The 23,000-nt window shown below is 40.7% G+C and overlaps 1 protein-coding gene across 5 annotated transcripts in view; it reads left to right on the top strand.

The window, feature by feature from the left end:
- The window catches only part of CLYBL (citramalyl-CoA lyase), a 211,574-nt gene that overhangs the window by 114,476 nt on the left and 74,098 nt on the right, over window positions 1–23,000 (top strand). For all 5 annotated transcript variants that reach the window (XM_048492346.1, XM_048492341.1, XM_048492343.1 and 2 more), the window contains exon 2: window positions 2,528–2,717. In XM_048492346.1, coding sequence (XP_048348303.1) covers window positions 2,528–2,717 — 190 coding nt within the window. The remainder of the gene's footprint in view (window positions 1–2,527; window positions 2,718–23,000) is intronic.

Below are 23,000 nucleotides of genomic sequence, written 5' to 3'. Positions count from 1 at the left end.
CCAGGACTTTGCGCTTGCTTCCCTGTCTGCTGCTGCCTGTTCTACACGGGAATAAACTAAAAGCCTAACCACAATGGGCAGAAGGATATAGTTATCCTCCCCCCTTTTCCATTACAGCCATCTGAGCTGCATGGTTGTTACTGCACATGATTCCTATGAACTTTCTTAGGGTCAGAAATGCAGATGACTCAGAAAACCACTGTGTTGCATGGTTAAGAGTGTCAAACTAGTATCTCAGAGACCTTGGTTTAAATCCTCACTTGAGCCATGGAACACTCTGGGTGACCTTGGCCAGTCACAGTGTCTCAGCCTAACTTACCTCACACAGTTGTGGGGATAAAATGGAGGAGAGGAGAATGGTGTAAGCCACTTCGAGTCCCCACTGGGGGAAAAGGCAGGGTATAAATGAATTAATAAAATAAATAAAATAAAATAAAATAAAATGGGCTTGGAAAGGTATAATTCTGTTTAAGATTATACTGTTAGGGGTATGTCACTCTACATTTAACACACATGTAATTTACACAGACACTCAACTATCCTGGAGTGAAGTTTTTCACCCTGATTAATTTGGTCATCTCTAAGAGAATTTTAGCTCATATCAGGCGCAGAGTGTGGTAAACAATATGGTAAAATGAGTACCCCATGTCTTTTGAAAAACCGTTGGGTTTAAACTTTAATCCTGCATAAATGTTCCACTGACATTTGTGTTTTCCTTCCACTGGAACCAGGCACATAGTGCTTGAGGAAAATACTTCTGGTGTGGAAGTTCTGTTGGATCCTACCTTATATCAAGGATCCAACCTTATATCTCATTGGCGCCGACCTCCTCCGTTCGCAGCCTGGGTGTCCACCTGGATTCGTCTCTTTCAGTGGAGACCCAGGTGGCCCATATAACCCGGGTTGCGTTTTTCCATCTCCGGCAGGCCCGGCGGTTGGCTCCCTTCCTCTCCAACACGGACCTAGCCACTGTGATCCATGCAACGGTCACCTCCAGGCTAGACTATTGTAACTCGCTCTACGTGGGCCTTCCCTTGCATCTGATCAGGAAACTGAAACTGGTCCAGCATGCAGCGGCTTGCTCGCTCACTGGGGGTGCCTTTTGAGATCATATTCAGCCTGTGTTGCGCAGCCTGCATTGGCTCCCAGTCGAATTCCGAATCATCTTCAAGGTGTGGGTTTAAGGACCTTTAAGGCCTTACGTGGCCTGGGACCCTCGTACCTCCGGGACTGCATTACCCCATATGTACCGGTTCGACCTCTGCGCTCGTTAGAGGCCAATCTACTGGAGGTCCCTGGCCTCTCAATGATGCGGCTGGCCTCCACTCGGGCCAGGGCCTTTATGGCTCTGGCGCCGGCCTGGTGGAATACTCTCCCTCCAGCTGTCCGGGCCCTGCGGGACCTTGGTGATTTCCGCAGGGCCTGTAAGATTGAGTAGTTCCACCGGGCCTTCGGAGAGACCAGCCGCTGAGTGTGCCCCCTGTCCCCTCCTCTCTGCTACATACGGGTCCCTTAACATCATTGGGACCCACCGTCTCCCCCCCCTCCTTTTCTGGGACGGTTAAGTTTAAGTTTAAGTAAGGGTTTTTCATGGGATGCCTATGTTAGGAAAAACCGCTGTTTTAAATGGGATTAATTTTATAGTGATGAAGCTTGGATATTAATTATAATTATTTATTCGCTCCTCTAGTGATGATGTATCTATGATGTTTTTATGTATGATGTTTTATGTTGTACACCGCCGAGAGCCCTTCGGGGATAGGGCGGTATATCTATCAAATAAATAAATAAATAAATAAATAAATAATTAATTAATAATAATAATAATAATAATAATAATAATAATAATATTAATAAAGTAATTTTAATCATGTTTCTTTGTTTTTTTAAACATTTTTGGACCACAAGTGAATGCCATGTAATGTATGTTTCAAAGACCAGCACGTACATTTAACTACCTAAGTTAAGACTGACATTAATATACCCAAAGACTAACCAGTGAACTAAAGTCTTAACATGTGCTGTTTGTATTTTTTTCTGCCTAAAAAACCCTGTTTTTCACACATCTGAGACAACTATGTAGAAATGTTTCCTATAGTTGTTAACACTTCTGTTCTGCAGTTCACAAAAATTCATCTCCCTCCTAGTGCAAAACAATTGCTAGCCTATTTCATTGGGATCTAGGAAGGCTGGGCAAGTATGTTGTATGAGATACTTTTAATTATTTTTTACAGAAATGCAACTCTGGGAAGGAAGAGAGTTATCAGTTATTTCATAGCATAAGTGCCGTGGGAAGAAGTTCTTTACCCTTTCCCCGTAGGTTGATTTTGCAACCTATCTCACAGGGTTGGTGTGTGGATTAAATACCACTTGGAACTCTTTGGAAGAAGTCAGCATGTGAATGTTAACAAAATAACAATTTATTGGCAGTAATTAAACAACATCAAAAAATTATGGTGAGCTTTTAAAGAAGAATTTCAAAAGGTTGTACTGCTGGGAGATTAATGAAAGCCTTGTCTCTTTACAGAAAGAATTCTCTTCTGTCTGTTGCCATTTTTAAGCTTGATTTTCACTGGACACAGTCTCGTAACTACATACCTAGGAGAGCTGTTCTGTATGTGCCGGCTGATGATGAGAGAAAGATACAAAAAATTCCATCTCTCAAGGTGGATTGTGCAGTGTTGGATTGTGAAGACGGAGTTGCTCTAAATAGAAAAGTAAGTAGTACATTTTTCACAAACATAGGTGTGGTGGCACTGGCAATTGTTGATGCATTATGTCAAAGTAAAAGGCGATGAAGTATATGTATTTTTGCTCAAGCAGCTACCTGTTCAGTTCGCATTCTACTCTGCAGTCGTGAAGAAGGAGCTGATCCTTTGGCAAGCTATTTGGACATGTCCAAGCAAATCTGAATGAATCCAGTGTGCACAGTTATACTTCCACACAGGAACAGCACTCTCCACCACTGCTGTCTCCAATTTTAAAAGACATGCAGTCAGAAGAAAAATAATTTGATTTTTTAAGCTGAGACTTACTTCTTAGGTGTTTCTGTGGGCTTTGAGTTTCTACCCATGAACCCAGATAATTCTGGTCAGTTTCTGCAATAACTTCTTCAATAGTTGGTGCTGACTATACAGGTACAAAAGCTGGCAATGCAATCTGTCCAGTATTGGTCATTTAATGGATGCAAGTGACTGTTTGTGAGCGACACACATTCTGTGTTTTTCACAAGTTGGTCAACATAATGACCCATAAACCAATCAGATTCCACTTCAGTAAATGACTTTATTTAGCTGTTGAACTGGGCATGGGCAGCCACAAAGTGTAACCATCAAGTGACTACAGGTACAAAATTGATGTGAACTTCACTGAGGAGCCTCAAGGTGATCCAATCAGGAGCTCCCATATGAGTTTGAACAAGGTAAGTTTGTTTGACAATTGCTTTCATGTTGAAATAACATATTGCCTGAGTATAACTGCATTGAAATTATGCCCAGAGAACCATACATGTCCTAGCACAGTCTGTGTTTTGTCCTGTTTCAAGTATTAATGAGAGGTTACAGTACCAGAGCAGGATTTGCAGATCTCGTAAGCCAGGTGTCCTTTGATATACACTGATTTTTTCAGTGACCTACAAAAACATTAAAGTGTAGACAAAGCCTTATTATGCCACTAGTATTCTCCCTTTCCTGCTATTCTTTGTCATCATTACCCTTTTCACACTAGCCCTTATTTTGAGAGAATCTGTGAGCACAATACAGAAAAAGCAAGACATTGGGTTAAAGCATGATATGTCTGATTGCTGAGTTAACCAGGAAATAAGACAGTTTCTTTTATGAACTCCCCCACTATTCTGCAGTTCTTGAGTTACATCCAAAGTACTGTAAGTAGAGCAGCCTTTGTGAGACAGGACTCTTGCACTCCTAAGAAGAAATCGTGCTGTACCTGAAATGGCAGCGGTTTTCTCCAACCCAATCCTGGATCCCTTACCAATCTTCATTCTTTGTGTGATGAAGAAGCAAACGAATGCCTTCCCTTTGGTCATACAGATGACCCATACAATGAACAAGTGATGTATTGAGTTAGTATAATATAACCTTTACTAACATTATATTCTGCACCTGATATCCTTAAAGGCCAGTCTCCTTGAGAAACTTCGGAGAGCTGTTGTGAGTCCAAGTCGCCAAAATTGGATGGCTGTGTGGTCAGGTGTTCACGTGGAGCACCCGCCTCGCCTGTGACACAGTATGAACAGTCGAGGTCAGCAGTTCACCCCACTGCTCAAAGAACAGCAATAGTGCACCAAACATATATACTGATGGGTGGAACATATTTGCTGTTGAAGTTAATGGCTTAGTTGCCTTCCATGTGCAGTGGGCATTGCTGTTGGAAGAACAAATTAATGGAGCTGCAAAAAAAAAAAGCTTTCATCTGATTTGGTCTAGCTCAGAGAATGTCTTCCTACCTTGACATGGACAGTCTGGCCTCCTAGATCCACCCCATGGTGATATCAAACTAGACTACTGTAATATACTCTAGGGCAAAATGAGCAAAATCTGCAACTGCTTGTACCTGGGCATTCTTTGTGTAGCCCCCCCCCCCCCTTGTAGAATGACCTGCCTGGTGATATCGTGAAGACTTCAACTGTCTATGGTTTCTGCAAACGATGCAAAACCGAATTATTCAGAAGGGATTTTTTTTACACAATTAATGGGACTGTAGGGTAACAATATGGTTCAGCAAGATGCTTTGCTAAAGGGGTAGCCAATTCACTACTGAGCCTAAGTCAAGGTGTTATCCTTGACTTATAAAGCCGAAAACAGCTTGGGCCCCAGGTATCTGAAGGAACTCCTCCCATATTGACCTGCCTGGGCCCTAAGATCAGCAGATGAAGCCCTTCTTGTGGTACCACCACCTTCAGTAGTAAAAAAGATGGAGACCTGAGATAGGGATTTTTCCGTGGTGGCCCTGAGGTTGTGGGATGATCCCTCCCAAGAGGTTCATCAAGCATTTCTTAATATGCATTTAGAAATCTAGTAAAGGTGCACCTATTTCCCCTGACCTTTGGCTGAAGAGATGGTTTCCCCCTTCTGGTAATATGAAATTTTAAAATATGTTTTATAATGTTTTCATGAGTGTTATGAATTTTATCAAGTTTTATTAATTTTTATAGCTTTTAGTAGGTTTTATGGATTTTAAATAAATTTTATTGTTATATTGTTATAATTTTAATTGTTTTTACGTCCTATTGCTATTTTATGACTTTTATCTTATGTTGTAACCCATCCTGAGACCTTTGGGTATAGAGTGTGCTAAAAATACATACAAATGAATAAATATCTCATACTATCTGTTGCTGTCTCTAGGATCCTGTGTAATGTCTGCATCTCATATTAAGGTTTTCAGATATCGCTTATTTTCAGCTTTTTGCTATTTAAACCTTATTGCTTTGTTTATTGGATGGGTTATTGGTTATTGTTGATTGTATTTGTTTATTGTTGATAGTATTTGACTTACTTCATGTAATCTGACCTGAGTCTTGGTGAGAAAGACATATACAGTGGAACCTCAGTTATCGTCGACATTGGTTTTCATTGATTTCAGTTTTCGTTGGTTGTTTTCAGCCGTTTTTTGTCTCGGTTTTCGTCAGTCACCTCAAATTTCGTCAGTGGGCCGACAAAATTCGCTCGACTTTTGCACAAATTTGCTGTGACTTTTCCGTTTCTCCTGCTCCAACTGCGTAGCCTTGGTTTTCATCGGTTATGGTTTTCGTCGGGTGTTTCTGAACGGATTACCGACGAAAACCAAGATTCCACTGTACATTGGTTTGTGTTAACAGGGGCCTCAGTTCTTGTTCAGAACTATGATTTACTACCTTATCTATGCTCACTTACTTGTCCACGTGACAATCTAATTTGAGCTCTTCATAAGTAAAAAAAATTGAGGTCCAGAATAATGTTTTGAGATTTCTTCTTTTGTGCCTTTACACAAAAGCAAATTCTAATAAGTTCTCTTATTCTATTATTGCCAGGCCTTGTCAGGACTCGAGCTTGTCGATTAATTATCTGTGTGTAATAGTTACCAGGAAAACTACTTTTTTCTCTCGTAGCCCAAATCAGAATCAATTTGCTCATGTTCTAAATGTATTCATGTTGACCTTTCATAACATGTATTGTATTTCCCTGTAAGAAGAGATGTGACTGGGATCTTCACAGTTAACAGTAGAAGCATCAGTATGTAGGCAGATGTGGTCATAGTTTTTTCACCTGAGAATTCCTTGATTTGATCCCAGAAGTAACAGTATGCTTCAAGAAGAGCTCTTTTTTCCCCTCTTGCGTTGTGTCATTTTTTCTCCTAAAGCACTCCAACATTTCATTTCTTATGACTGATTCAAAGGAATTGAGCAAGCGTGACATGTAGGAGATAAAATAATAAAATGGGTCAGTTGTGATATATATGTAATTCTCACAGGCTAGCTTTGGCATCAGCTGAAAAAGCTGTGGTGGGCTTCATAAATCTCTGACTACTTCAATTTAAAACCAACAGTTTTCCTGTATTATGTGATGATAATCTGTTTATAACAAAGCTAAATGGTTGGGATTTGTCAATGTATCAGGTATTTCTCTGAGCTCATAGTGAGAATTTCAACGAGCACTTCACAATGAGAAACACTGATAACTGGAGTATTTTACAAGGTCTTTGCTTTATTTATTATAAATTAGTGCAGCGGCTAATTGTACTCCTCCTACAGGGAGAAAAGCTAACTGAGGAGAAGATAGAGAATGATTAAACATTCACAGGCTTATGGAGGGGAAACATCTCTTCAAGCTACACAGAATACTGGAATGGGAATGTCATTTTCCCAGGTGCCTTGCCATTATTAAAAGTTTCAGCAGCTTGGGGAAATTTCTGCAATCATATTTGAGAAGTTGCTGTGGTGGAGCATAGGCAAGTTGAACTGTAGAGATGAACTCTGAAATACTTTTGTTGATCCACTAAGAATTCTGATGACTCTTACCAGTAAGTTTTTGCAAAGGCTGTACTGTGTTTTGAACCCCTTCATTAATCCCTGTGCAGCCCTAGAAAACCTGACGCCCCTGAGCAGTAATGCTCAGTAATGCTGACCATAAATGTTTAGGGTGTGTTTGCTTACTGTGTTCTGATTGTTTTAGTCTGCAAGGTAGACATGTTCCTCATGTAAGCATATGGAGTATGAGCAATTTTCTTCATCACAAGGCTGGGGTAAAATGTTGTTTTTCCCCAGTAACATTGAACATCTTTCTATTACTATTCAGTTGTAGCCAGTTTGTTTTCAGTGGAGCTCTGTTTGAAATATGAAATGGATGGTATCTTAAAATACTTGACTGTCATTAATTTTTTTCTGTAAAACTGAAATTTATTTATTTAGTACATTTTTGTCCAACGAGGTCAGGGTGGCATATGTTAATCTACTCTCCTCCATTTTAACCAACACAACACACTGTGAGGTAAGTTTGGCTAAGTCTGTGTAACTGCTCCAAGGTTACCCAGGGTATGGACTGGAATGTGGGTCTCCCCAATCCTAGTTCAGCACATCAACCATCAAGCCTTCTGTCAAGGCCTAAATGTCTATATGAGGGGTGTCCAACTCTGGCGCTTCAGATGTTCATGGACTACAATTCCCATCAGCCCCTGCTGGCAATTGACCATGCCAGCAGTGGCCGATGGGAATTGTAGTCCATGAACATCTGAAGTGCCAGATTTGGACACCCCTGGTCTATACACTGTAGTAGAGCTACTTTAGATCTTGCTACTAACATAAGGTGATAAGAAACAGGTCTCATCACTTCATGATCTAGAAAGCTGAACACAGCCTGCCAGTCATGAACTATGGCTTGCTAGTTGTGTAAGAACGTAAAAAGAGCCCTTCTAATTCAGCTCTACCATTCAACCAGATTCACCCAGAATGCCTAGAAATAGGGGCATAGTGTGCCAAAACCACCTCCTGATGCTGTCCCCCAACTATTAGTATTGCTATTCAGAGGTACCCTGCCTCTGCAATGGAAGCTGCTTCTAGCCATGATGGTTAATATCCATGAGTTTGCCTAACTCCCTTTTAACTCCCTTTTAAAACCAGTTAAATTAGTGACCATTAATATGTCACACAGCAGTGAACTCCACAAGTTACATTATTCAGTCCTAGGAATATGGTGGTACACTATATTTTGCCACACCCTCTCTGTTCCCCCATTGGCCAAGGGTACTTAGAGTCACAACTTTCTGGTCCGCTTGTTTACATGTTACTACTTGATATGCTGCCTCCTCCCATATTTTTCCTGTGTGTTCATTATCGATGCCCCTTATATAAACTGGGGCGTAAAAGTTAATATGCATTAGCGCATCAAGCATGCTCAATGCGTACAATCTGATGCAAGCCTTGCCCTTTAACCTAGTTTCTCAACTTGACTGGTTTTAGCCGGTTTTGGCCTGTTCCAACCTGACCAACTGCTACATCTTCTTATCTGATTTCTTTGTTCTTGTAGAAAACACATTCCTCATTTATCACATTATCACATTCATCTTCCTTCATGCTCTGATCTATGTTTCAATGATAAAAATGGGTTCCTTTAGACTTTGTAGACATATCTTACTGGAGGTTGGATTTTGCTCTGACTCATCTCCTGTTGATTCCTGAAATGTTCACTGATAGCAGTAAAGTTCTCTGGCTGAGCTGCGTGCCCCCATATTGCCTTTCCGAAACGATGCCGCTGCCTGCCTGCTACGATTGTACAAATAGCGCTTGTTCTTGGGTGCTGCATGGCACCAGTTAGCAATAAGCTCAGAGCGTGATCAAACAAAACCACACCTAAGAGTGGGAAGAAATGGCATTCTTCTTTTTGCCCTCATCGCGATCATCTTCTGTTTAAAATGAGTTGGGCTTATCACATTTTAACAGAAGGTTGGCATAGTGAAATCCTGAGCTTTGAACTAAATTGGTGTTTTCCTTTTCTGAACCATCAGAGAGAAAAACTGCTCTTTGTACCAGATTTCATATAGTAAAATAATTACATGCCAAGATTTTCTCAAAAGTCACAGTGATTCTAGTCAGTTTTATTCAGATACATATGTGCATGTGCATTCACTCTACACTGCAGGAAGACTCATGTGGTAATCTAGTCCTTTTCTTAGGAGGCCAAGCTATGCAGTTTCCAAATGTTGTCAGCTTTGGTTAATATACTTTCATGAGAAAAGCTCCTACCTCTTTAGAGGCTGTGGTTTTTGTGGCATGTAGGCTAGTGTTTTAATTATACTTTCCCAATATTTTTAAAAGTAATTTTTTGTCTTTTGTTGCAGTTTTTATGAATTTAAAACCGTTTGTATTGATTATCATTTTTGATAGCATTTGATCATATTTCCAGAGAGGTAGTCATGTTAAGTCTGTTGTAAAAGAAAAAGGAAAGGAAAGGAAAAGAGGGGGTTTGTGGTACTTTAAAGACCATAGATTTCTTCAGATACTATGTTTGGGGCAGGGGCAGGGAGATCCATCATATACACCATGAGCGCTCTTACCATGATGGTCCCAATACGTGTGTTCATCATTTCATCTGCGTAGGGACTTGTGTGTATTTTCAAATTTTGGTATGCACAAACAGATTATTACATTTTTCAAAATGCAGGGTACTGAATCTGGAAAATACATGTGTTTCTCTGTTCAAACATAACAGTAACTGTGCATATAGGATGTATTGCCTGTAGTACAGGATCCTGGTATGCATGGTTGGATCCGCCTACATGTAACATCTGAAAACATCGTAATAAAATTTTATTCCAATGTAAGCTTTTGTGAGCTAGAGCCCCCTTCTTCAGATGCTATGAGTAGATAATCACTGTGTAGATACTTTATGAAGGAGGTATGGGTGGATGCAGTGGGGAGGGAGGAATGGACAGAAACAGGAACAGGGGCAGTGAAATGCAGGAAAGAAGATGAAATGTAATTATGGATTCAAACGTAGCCAAGGAAAAGACACAGACCATTCACAAGCTAATACCTGCAAAGGCATGGCACTCCACACTTGACCACACGTTCCAGTATACTACATCCCTAGGGGATGGGGCGGTCTACAAATCTAAACAATAAATAAATAAATAAATTAGTAAACATTGGTTTGGCTCCAACAAGTCTTACATGCATTATTTGTATTGCACACCCCAGTCTACTTATTACTGTGCTATGGCACATGATGTCTGCCCTCTTTAAACTCCCCTTGTTGCTTTAAGTGGTTTGCTGGACTGGAATTCCAAATGTGTGCAGGCTGCAAACCATTTCTTTTGTCTCCGAACACTATATGGGGAAATGAGAGCCTTAAATGTCTTCCTGCTTATTGTAAACAAAGTAGCCAGCCTAGCAGTGAAGTCTGATTAGTGCTTTCCCCCCTTTGTGAAAGGATCAACACAACCCCCTGCAGTTTTCTGTTTGACTTCAATTTGCATATATAAAGAGGCTTGACTGCATCTGGATCCATGTTTCAACTTCTCTGTGGGCCAGGCAACTGTTAGTGACAATACTCTACTGTAATGATATGCACTTTCAATGTATTTTGCAACTGGATTTTACTGTATGAAACATGAAAATCCACTTGCAAGCCACCTCTAAAGTGCATTGGTAGTAAATTTAAAGTGCATTATTCAGCATGTATGAAAAAAACCCTAAATCATTGTTTTGTAATAATATAACTTCTAAATAATAAGGTATAATAATCCAATTTAGTTTATTCCTAAAAAACTGGCATTATTTCTCCATATCTTTGTGTTTGATACGGCCCAATTACATAACACCTTCCCTCCTTTGTACTTAGTATTTCATTTTCATTTTCCATCATTACATTAGTAGTTACTCTGCTATCTTTTAAAGACAGGTAGTCAAGTGAATAAGGTCTTGGTATTCTCAGCCCTGGGATCTTGGAGTCAGGGCTGGCTTTAAGCCAATTGGACTAATTGCTCCCAATTGGGCCCCGCACCTAATGGGGCTCTGCACTAGAGTAATCTACTCCACTCTAGTCTTGTCTAGTAAACACAACAACACTTTGCAACATACATGCAGTTTTAAGCACACATTTTGATTGCTTCCCATTCTACCATAGAAATATAACGTCTACAATAGACTTTATTTATAGCTCCATGATTCTACAGACCTTGGCTGTGAACCTTGGGCCCCATAAAAATGTTCCCAATCGGTTCCTGCAGCTGGTAAGGCTGGCCCTGCTTGGAGTGAGCCGTAGGATTGCCGCTCATAGAGGCTGAGCAGAGAACTCTTAGGAATCTTGCTGGTTCAGTTGTAATTCCTTGACTGCAGAGTGAGGAGACGGAAGATCATAAAATCTAATAGGATAGTTAGGGCTGTCCACCAGCCATAGGGGTAGTGCCAAGACTGGCAATTTAGAAACAGGCAGAAAAGACCGGATAAGCAGTGTTGGTTGCTGATGAGTTGTTTAATTCAGATACGAATACCGGCTACATGGAACGTTAAACGATAATCATGGAACGTTAAGGATAAACCTTAATGATTCCTGGTGTTTCCTGGGCACTAAAATTCAACCTGGTAGTTTTGATGGTACTCCCTGTCATCCAGAGTGGTGACAATGCAAACAGGTCATTCCATCCTTTAGTAAGTTACTACCGTGTTTCCCCGAAAATAAGACAGTGCCTTATATTAATTTTTGCTCCCAAAGATACGCTATGTCTTATTTTCAGGGGATGTCTTATTTTTCTGTGTTCTGTTCGTTGGGCATTCTTCCAAACAAAAACTTTGCTACGTCTTACTTTCGGGGGATGCCTTCTATTTCGCACTTCAGCAAAACCTCCACTACGTCTTATTTTCAGGGGATGTCTTATATTCGGGGAAACAGGGTATGATGTTGCAGAGATTAAACTGTCCATTGCCAGACCCCGTGCTTTGGGAACCATGATACATTATAGGAGTTTTTGTTTCCTTTCAGCCAGCTTTGTTCCATTTAACTATTAAAGCAGTTCAAATGACTGCCTCACAACCTAAAAATGCAACAATAGACAAATGTGTAATCGTTACTGTCCATATTGCAGTTTATTCAAAATTTCTTTGCAGTTCTGATCTCATTTATCATCATCCTTATCAAGCTATGCCTTTAATGTTATTTTTTGCATCATAAGCCACCAGGAGGATACTGGTGGTGGCTTTATATCAGAAAAACCCCATTTTTACATAATGTTAACTGTTGTAGACAAAGAAGCACTCTAAGTTTGAATAATATATCTATATTGTTTTCCTTCAATAATCTGAAGGACAAATATGAGATGAAATAGATAGAAGCTGTTCGCAACATCTGTTTAACAGGGTAGACTGAAACCAAAATTAAGTGCAATGATTCCCTGGTTTGAAAGTAGGTTTAAGAAACTTTCATGTGCCCAAAGAACATTCAGTTCCCTGTTGTACCACAGCCATGCCAAAAGTATTCCATGCATGGAATGACCCTTGCAGACCCCTGTGCCTCCCAGTGTGAAATTCGGCTGCTGAGAACCACTCTGACCATATTCCAGAAGTCAGAGAATAGAATGTGTTCCTAGATCAGGAAGGAATAAGCAAAGTCTGGGCTGTTTGATTACATGGGAGTCTATTGGGTCTCATGAATACATTCTGGTTACAGGTTTCAGGGGTAGCAGCAATTTAATTGGATACCTTTACTCAATGGATGAATTCCATTAGAGAGAGAGAGAAAGAGGATAATACCACCTCTGCGGCCATTTGTTATATACAGGAAATGCAGCTAATTATCATTTACATTTTTATAATGGAAAAGGGAGGCTAAATGCATGTGAACAGGATTAGTCTGTTTAAATAAACTTTCACCATAACTCTTACAATATGTAAACAACGTTTGTGAGGCCTTAGAGATGATGTGGTGATTGGACTCACAGGACCCCATTTATCCTACTCAATGGTTTCCTTTATCACATTAAAATAATTTTTTTATATATTTACAGCCGTAGTAGGATGTTAATCATAGCTAGACAGAAATTGTACTTCAGCTGGTTAGCTAATGCCAGTAGGGCTTAAATTAGATTTTATAGCTGTTAGTAGAAGTCTGTTTTGTAGCTAACAAGTGAGATTTTCCAAATCCTGGGAAACATAATCCTATTTTAAAACTGGCAGCTGACTTAACATGATTGAGGAAGCAAGTCTTTGTGGATTAATAGTTTTTTTCCTTTTTATAGAATAAAGTAAAAATGAATGGCTACAAGCAGATGTATTGCTTTGCCCAAAAATTGAAGAAGGGATCATGTGACAAGATAAAAAGCCACATTTCCCAGCTCAGAAGTACCTTGGAAAAATAACAGCACGTAAAAGTCAGCTGTGACTTGACGGCACACACTCATGCCCACACAATGAGTCAAGAGTAATGAAAGACTTGACATTCTGAATTCAAAGCAAAAGAGATTGCTGCTGTTAATTACCATATAAAATCTCACACTAATATTTGCTATTAATATATAACCTAAAGGTTACTGTGGTATAATAATGTAAGATGTGAAGAGAATCTGATCATCCTACAATCAAAATTTAGCACCTTTTATTTAGTGGATGCCCAGACCATTGTTAAAATCTTCTGATTTACCTTGAGGGACTCAGCAGCTCGGGGTGGGGGCGCAAGTATACATTATCAGATTGTCTGTGGGTTGCTGTCATTTAGAACTAACTCGACCCCACTATAAAAGTTGGGGAAACCTTAGTTTAGGGAACATCCCTCTGGGCCACTTCACAAATCTTAATAAGGCACCAAGTGTATAAAAGCTTCCATGTTCTGCTGGGATGCTGTGATGCGATCTGGTTGCCACTTGAGACTCTGCAGTGCTTCCTTCCTGCTCTCTCTTTGCCTTTTTTATTTATTCATTTAGATACATATACCACACCTTTCTTCCCTAAAGCTGTCTACAGCCTTGTTCTCTACTTCATTTTTTCACACAACAACCCTGTGAAGTAAGTTAGACTGAGTGAGTCCCAAGATCACCCAAATATCTTTGGTGTCAAAGTAGAGATTTAAACCTGGGTCTCAGAGATCATAAGTACACAAGAAAGACCCTTTTGGACCAGATCAGTGGTCTATCAGGGCTTTCATTCTGTCTCACACAGTGGCCAACCAGTTCCTCTTAAGGTCCAACAACCAAACACAGGGGCCAACGCCTTCCCCTGATGTGGCCTCCTGGCACTGGTATTTAGAGATCTACTGCCTCTGAATGTGGAAGTTCCCTTTAGTCACCATTACTACCATAGTAGCCACTGATAGACCTGTCCTCCATGACTCTATCTCATCCCAAAGCCTCTGTTAATGAGCTTATACCTGATCTTTGAGGCTGCCAAGGACAAGATACAACCACTGCCTGTGCAACTTCCAGGTCCTCATCTCCACATTTAAAGTGATTATCAAAACAAAGTTTTCAAGATTGGTTTGAAGAATTTGATTCTCAATTCATTATAAATGGAGCATAATCCATAATGTGGTTCTGACATCAATGGGTTTTCTACACACATGTTTTGTTAGCGTTAGAAATGTTTAAACTTGGATTTTCCAAAGTGGGCACTACTGGGGGTAATGAGGAATTTCGGGGTAGTGGGGTGTGTGTGACAGAGATTTTTGGGACAGGAGAGGGCTGGCACAGGGATTCCTGGGCACGCTGTTGGGTGAAAGATTCTTGGGGCAAAACACTGGCACTACAGCCCAGATCTAGCTGGAATAGCCTCTGGGAAGCAACCAACCCTGCCCCGAGAAGCATTGCTCCTCACCGTCTCTAGGCCCTAGTGCTGGCCAGTGCAAGTGGGGCTGGGTTGGAGAGCAGCAGCTGGGGGGGGGGGGGAGAGAAGAGGTGCCGTCCCCAGCCATGTGAATCAGCCATGGAGGGCAGGCAAGCGAGCTGACTCTTCCTCACAAGGAGCTGCCCAGCCCATGCCCTTTTGGTGTTGGTGGCTGTAGGGTACAGACCAGCTGCCAGGGGAGGCGAGATGCTCAGACTGGGTTCCTGTCAAGGCTGTGGTGACAGGCTGGCTTGGCACACACGCCCCACCTTATCCAGGCCAAAGAAGGGCTGCTGGGGTTGGTGGCCTTCCGCATTGCCCAGATCCCTAAAAGGAGGCTGAGGGCAGATCGCAAGACATCCCTCCTGCTTCTCTCTCTTACCTTGATTTCCTTTGGCTTTGCAATTTTATTTATTTTATATTTTTTTAAAAAAGAGGGTGCCAGGTGGGTAGAGAGGCAGGAGCCACTAGCTGCAGACTATTCTGCTGCCTAAGACTAAGAACTTCCAGGCAGGCTTGAGAATTTGTTATGTTTGAATCCACAATTGCGTAGCTGTGCCAGAATGTATGAACAAAGGCTAAGTTCTTGTGGCCAGCTAGACAGGGTTAAAGCTATTAATTTCAGCCTGATTTTAATATTGATTTTGAAATTCATGCAACCTTGTCCTGAAAGCCAAAGATTATGCTTAAGCACTGGAGTAGGCAAGGGTTTTCTGGGAAGCGGTGAGACAATAAAGCATGGATGCATTTCAAGCAGTTGGATTGTTAAAATCATGAACCATAAACCGGGAGAAGAAAGAAAGAACTGGTTTTTAAATAGTCAGTAAATTATCCTCTTCCCCTTCTTCCCCTATCAGAGTATCCCATCCTCCCATTTGTCCAGTTCACATAGCCCAACAACCAGGAATTGCTGTAATGTAACTGTTTTAAATTTATTTTAGCTATTTTTGTACCTCCTCTCTGCCTAACTCAGGGTTCTCCATGTAACAAACATTAAAGACAAATTGAGAAGGCAATGGCAAACCACCAAGTAAAAAAAAAATCTGTCTAGTAAACGTTGTGATGTGATGTCACCCCATGAGTCAGTAATGACCTGATACTTGCATGGGAGACTACCTTTACCTTTTTGAATGGAACAAGACTGATGTAATATGGTCCCTGTACCTTTGCTGTCTTCTGGTTTAGGGGGCTCAGGGATGTCAGATGTTGGGGGGTGCAATGTCAGGGCTTGCCCCGGGCACCATTTTCTGTAGATACACTCCTGGCCACAGGCCATGGACCGCCTCCTTCCCCACAGAGAAGCTGCCACAGATGTTGAGTTCTCTGGGTAGCAGCCAGAATACACACACTCTTTCCTTTCATATTGCTAAAGCAGCTCCATAAATTGGTTTACTTTTACTAGGTCATGTTTTTACAGTGTGTTTACAATGTTAGAAGTTGTTTAGGATTTACAGTAGACCTAATACCGAGAGAGAGAGAGAGAGAGAGAGAGAGAGAGAGAGAGAGAGAGAGAGAGAGTGTTGGGGGGGAACTAGGGATGTGGCCTTGGACCCAAGGAGGCAATAGCTCAAAAATGTTTGGGAATCACTGTTATAAATAATATCAGAAATTTCTATGTTTGTTCTAGTGCCTTTTCTAGAATGTTCACACCAGTGACAGTTTTAAGATGTTTTCCTTCAATTTTCTCTTCATCTAGAAAAGCTTTGGAATGTTACTGTAGCTCATTCAGTGATTTCAGGCATAGATGTGATGAAACTCACATTTGTTTATAAGAGAGTGTTTTCAACGTAGAGAAAACTCAGAAGTAATCAGAATGGATAATTTTCTTTTGGCAAATAAAACTATTAATAGTTGGAAAGTTATGTTTTTTGTGTAGATGGTTAATAAAGTACGCCTCTTCCTGCCAAAATCATGCCGTCCAATTATCAACATTTCTCTCCAATTTCTCTCTCTTTCGCACTCACTCGGCATGAGCTTTCTCACAGAACTGGAATCACTCCTGGCTGTTTTGTTCGTAGACTCTGTCAAAAAATATTTTCTGCATCTCTAATTTCATTAGGATATGCTTGACTGAAATTGTCAACATCACCAAGAAATTTTGAAATTTCCTTCATCTCTCACCGCAGCCATTGAAGAACCAAAACAAAAGCATCTAAGAAATATAACTCTGCTTATGATGAATATGCTAGAAAAGGGTTCTCATAACTTCAGCATATTTGGGTAACACAAATTCCAGGGTGACATATTTTGGGCTTGTTTTCTCAGCACAAGATTCCGAGACTGCCAATCTCTCAAGGTTTTGGCCCTTACAAAAGGACAGACGAACGGATACTTCTGATGATTGCCTTAAAATAAGTCCTTTTAATAGAAAGTCTGATCTGCAGAATAAGAGGAAGGGAATTCTATGCATTTTATACAAATGTTTCTGTGAGCTTTTTAAGTTGTTCACCTATTAGGTGAAGACAAATCTATTTTAGGCAAACTTTCAACAAAACCAGTTTTTTTTAATATTCACATTAAAACAGTTTTTATTGAACTGAAATCAAATGCAGATTGTGCATGCAAGGTAATTTAGCTAATAACCATATGGCAGTTGGAACTAAAGGCAGATCCATATATCTATGATTCAGATGTGCGAGTTACATATAGTGTGTTATTTAGCCTCCCCCCTCCAAATTATTTTCAGTTTTGAAGCCTTGATTAAATGTGTTCATCTTTTAAGAAAGAATGTGAACTGTAGTTGGCTGGACTGGGTAAGTATTTAAACAGCTAACAGTCACACTAGCTGGGATCTAGTCCTTAATGCATTTGTACAAGAGCATTATAAAAGCAAGCGTTGGTTAATTTAGCATGTAATTCACTGAAGAGTTTATCATTTGAGGACCTTTAGATGAAACTTGGTGTTGCTTCCATTGAAAAATTTCTGTTGTGTGCTATGAACGAGTATGGAATCTCTCATAATATTCATTTAATATATGGTGAGAGTTTCATGTATGAGAGAATACTGTCAATTGGTATTCTAATCTTTGAATGGTAGACATGCAGGTGCGAACTCATGCTAAATATTCTGGAGGGTGCCTGATCATCTACTAGTAGGTTACCTAATCAGGCTGTGTACAAAGTATTTTGGGTTTGACGGTACCATGGATGTGGCTCTTTGGGACTCATTTCCTATTTCCTAGAATGTGGCTAACTCAGAATGTGCTCGTGTCAGTCTTGAGGCTGGTTTTAATTTACAGGTATGGTATTCCAAGGGGTTTCTCCATGACAACAGCGTGAAACTTTACCTTTAAGATTTTTCACATTCTTATGACACATATTTATGACCAGTCAAAGAAGGTATGATTCACTGATCAAGATATTCTATTGAAGGAACTTAAAAGGGTAATTGCAAGAATGTACTATACTGTCACAACTAACTTCAGCCGTATGGGGCCCCTTAAGATTTTTAGATCTTGGAGCAAGGTTCATTTTTGCCCTACCTGCATCTTACATACTTCACACGTACACATAGCAAATGCATTTGTGCCTATATTTAACTGAATATGTAACCTCGCATTGCCTATTGTCCCCTCCAAGCTTGATGAGCTAAATATCTCTATTGCATATTAATACACAGAAGAAAACAACAAATCATAGCCTTTTGGCAGGCAGCACAGTATTTTCAGCAGCCCTGGCAAACCTAACCTGGGATTGATCACAGACGTCTATTACCAGGAGTGAACCCAATCAGTCCACGAGGCCTAGATGCTGAATTTTTCCTTAGTACTCAGAGGCAGGACCTGTAGTGATTTCATTGGGAGAGGTGGAACCCTGTTAAGTCTTTCAGTCACCAGGTCTCTGTTGAGTTGGTATCTACCATTCCACCTTTTGCCTATATGCAGCTGTGGCACCTAGTGGAAAGCTACCCAGGTGGTTCAGAAAACAGGACACGTTAATTCTGCTGCCAAAGGTCCCAGTTTGAGGCTCCAAGTGCCCTTGGCTCAGCAATTACAGACCATTGTAAGTGTAACTATTAAGTGGCATTCCGTCAGACTGACAGTTTTCCCTTACAGAGCCTTCAAGACAGCAGATATCCCTCAAGAGCTTTCTCCGTTATTGCTCCCACTCTGTTGTTAAATGGGATTGTCTGGAAGAGCAAAGTAAACTATATAAATAGGTTCCTATAATACCTATGCGAATAGTAAATTTCAAGGATCTTAAGGATCCATCCAACCCCAGAATGACTTCAGTCATTTTCTTCTTTTAAAAATATAATGTAGCCCAATGAAGCAAGTTAATCCTTTTTTTATAATGGCCCTAATTGTCCAGGATTAATTTGGTTCAGCAGACTTAGCCAGGAAATCAAGATTGTTGGACAAATGTTTCAGGATGAATCATTTATTAAATGTGCTTTTTTCCCCACTGCTTGTTAGAAATAAGTGAGTTGGAAAAGATTTTGCATTTTGTGTCACTGAATACGTTTATATTGCCCTGCTGAAACAATTCAGAAAATGTTAGTTCTAATTTTCTGTTCTGCCAGCATAAAAATTTGGCAAATAAACTGCTGAAGCACCTATATCCCAATGGAAGAATTACATAAGAAGAACCTTGTTAGATCAGATCCATGGACCCTCTAGTCTAGCATCCTGTCTCACACAATAGCCAACAAGCACCCCTGCAGGTCCAACAACAGGTGATAGAGTCTGAGGCCTTTCCCTGATATTGTCTCCTGGCACTAGTATTCTGAGGTTGACTGCCTCTGAGTATGGCGGTTCCCTTTAGTCGCCATGACTAGTATCCAGAGGTAGACCTGTCCTCCATTCAGTCTGTCTAATCCCCTTTAAAAGCTGTCTATGCCTGTGGCCATCACTTCATTCTCTGGCAGCGAATTGCACATTTTAATCACTTACTGGGCAAAGTATTTCCTTTTCTCCACCCTGAATCTACTGCCCATCAGCTTCATTGGACACTCTCAAGTTCTAGTGGGAGAGGGAGAAAAAGTTATCCTTGTTTCTTTATCCCGTGCATTATTTTATAAGCCTGTATCATGTTCCCCATTGGTCATCTCTCTTTTAAACTGAAAACTCTCAAGCTCTTCAGCTTTTTCACATAAGGGAGGTGATCCAAGCCCCAAATTATCTTGGTTGCCCTCTTCTGTACTTCTTCCAGCTCTGCAATATCATTTTTGAGATATGGTGACCCCAGAATGGGGAGGCCACACCATTGATCTGTACAGGGCATTATAATATCAGCTATTTTATTGTCAATCCCTTTTCTAATAACCCCTAACATAGATTTTGCCTTTTTTCCCACTGAGCTATCCACTATGACCCCAAGATATTTTTCTGCCTCAGTCTCAGACCCCATTAACATATATTTAAAGTTGAGAATTGTTGTCCCAGTGTACATCACCTTACACTTACCAATATTGAACTTCATTTGCCACATTGTTACCCACTCACCCAATTTGGGGAGATCTTCCTGGAGCTCTTCACAGTCATGTTTGGTTTTCACCATGCTGAATCATTTTGTGTCATCTACAGATCTGGCCACTACACTACTCACCCTTAGTTCCAGATCATTTATGAATTAATGAAATAGTACCAGCCCCAATACTGACGTTGTGGGACCCCCCTGCTTACTTCCCTCCATTGTGAGAACTGTTCACTTATTCCAACTTTTGGCTTCCTGTCATTTAACCAATTTTTAGTCAATAAGATAACCTGCCCTCTTATCCCATAACTGCTATATTTACCCAGGAGTCTTTGGTGAGATACCTTGTCAAAAGCCTTTTGAAAGTCCAGGCATATAATGTCTACCAGGTCACCATTATCTGCATGCTTGTTCAATTTCTTAAAGAGCTCCAAACTTCCCTTTGCAGAAGCCATGCTGATTTTCCTTCAACAGATGTTATTCTTCTGTGTGACTAATAATTCTATATATTTGATTGTAATTTCTACTAATTTATCTGGTACAGATGTTAGGTTGACTGGCCTGTAATTTCCTGGCCCCCCTTTTAAAAATAAGTGTAATGATAATTGCTATCCAGTCTTCTAGCTGAATCTAGTGATTGGGTATTTATAGGGGTTAATAGATCAACCTTTACAGCCCTGGCCCCTGCCTGGTGGAACGCTCTTCTTCCAGCTGTCTGGGCTCTTCGGGATCTTGGTGAGTTCCGCAGGGCCTGTAAAACTGAGCTGTTTCACCGGGTTTTTGGGGAGGCTGGTCGCTGATTGCCCCCCCCCTTTATAACATCAGTGGACCCTGCCGCCCCCCCTTCGGGGCTTCAGTTGTGGGATGCCATCTACTGTGTTTATGTGCTTTTATAACCAGAATGCTGTGTTTTAATGGGGTTAGTTTTAATGTGTACAGAGCCATAATCTATTTATTTCCGGTCGTTTGTTGGTTTGAATTGTGCTCTGCTTATGTATCTTGTGTTCATCGCCCTGAGCCCTTCGGGGATAGGGCGGTACACAAATATAACAACAACAACAACAACAACAACAACAACAACAACAACAACAACAACAACAACCATCTCACATTTCAGTTTTCTAAGAACTCCTGGATATATGCCGCCAGGACCTGGAGACTTGTCAGTTTTTGATTTTCCTATAGAACTTCATCTCTCTAAGATTCCAATTGATAACCCAGAATCACAAAATCACAAAATAGGACTAAAAGTGTTAATAAGGTATAGAGCCTTTGACATCTTGCATAAAAGTGGCTAGATCATTGACACATTTTCTGGGATTTCATATAAAGCCATAGATTTCCTTGGTTAAGTAGCTGGCTTTTAAAAACAGGAATATTTCAGGGGATGTTTCATTTACAGGATTGTTATCAGATTGAGTCAATAGGCATTGTAAAGCAATCCACATACTAAGTCTTGATGTCTGAGGGATCTAGGGAACTTAAGTTTTACTGTAAATGTATTTTCACTTTCATTAAATCACAACTGATATTCTAGCCCAGGACTAACCCAAGAAGGTCAGAGTTTGGAAGCTAAGAAGCAGGATCAGCTGTAGTTAGTACTTGAATGGGAGACCACCAAGGAAGACCAGGATTGCTGTGCAGAGGAAGGAAATAGCAAACCATCCCTGCTCATCTCCTGCCTTGAAAACCACTTGAGGAATTGCCACAAGTTAAGTTGCAACTTGCTGTACTTAATTATTATTATTATTATTCAAGGGCAAATTCCTAGAAATTTCAAATCACCCCCACTTGCTAAAACTTTGTAGTGGCTATTACAGAAGTTCCCTTTATGGGATGAAAGATGAGAAAGATGAGAAAACAGGTCAAATTGGTCTTTTGTCTAGGTGAAAACCAAAACAGAAAATTGCTAGTTTGACTGTCTTTTTGAATTTGTGTTTTCACCAAACCAAAAGCCACTATAGTTGTTTCCTGACATTGGTGCTTGAGTATATGGGTGTTGTACATGTCCTGCCATCTCTCAGTTCTTGTGGGAGTCCTAACTGGCTCTTGATGGGGACAACTTGCTGTGACAGTGACAGGGAACCTCAACAACGAGATCCGACTCAGGAGCCTGTGTGAAGGCCACAAGACGAATGAGACGCAGATCCCTTAATAGTCTGTCAGTCTTTTCAGTTCCTTCCACTGAAGGAACTGCCAGAGGGCTAACTGTTGAATGGAACATGGCACCTCTTCCCCAAGGCTGGACTCAGTGTGTTGTTCTCATCACTTTCACAAGCCCTGCTGACCCAGGGAACAAGAGACTGAGATTGGAAATCAAACTGTGGTTTTCTGCATGACTATGCAGTACGTTCTACCAGCAGGCCATTTTATAAATATTATATATAGGGTTTTCCTGACACTGGGTGGAATTGTTTCATCTGTCACTGTGGCTAATTTCTCCATGACCCCCGCTCTCTTTTGCCAGAGGCATAGGTACACAAGGAGATTGTTTCTGCCCTGTGAGAAACCTGGATGTGGGTTTTGAGGTTTTGTCTATCTTATTGCAGTGAATGCATCACCTATGTGATTCAGTCGTCCTTTCAGCTGCCTGGGAAGCAAATCCCGCAAGAGCAGGCACAACCATAATTCTTTCTCATTGCGGTGTTTAGTGTTGGCTGCTGTGTCAGTAGACAGGTTGCATCTCAACACACTGTTTTTTTTTAACTGTTTATTTTTGCAGAGACTTTCCCTTTCCTTTTTTGGTGATTGTTCTTTTTTCCCATTGTCTTGACAGCACACT

Source organism: Sphaerodactylus townsendi, linkage group LG04 (assembly GCF_021028975.2).
Source record: "Sphaerodactylus townsendi isolate TG3544 linkage group LG04, MPM_Stown_v2.3, whole genome shotgun sequence".
Classification (NCBI taxonomy): Eukaryota; Metazoa; Chordata; class Lepidosauria; order Squamata; family Sphaerodactylidae; genus Sphaerodactylus; species Sphaerodactylus townsendi.
The sequence above is the reverse complement of the archived record's forward strand: the minus strand, read 5'-3'. Positions and strand labels throughout refer to the sequence as shown.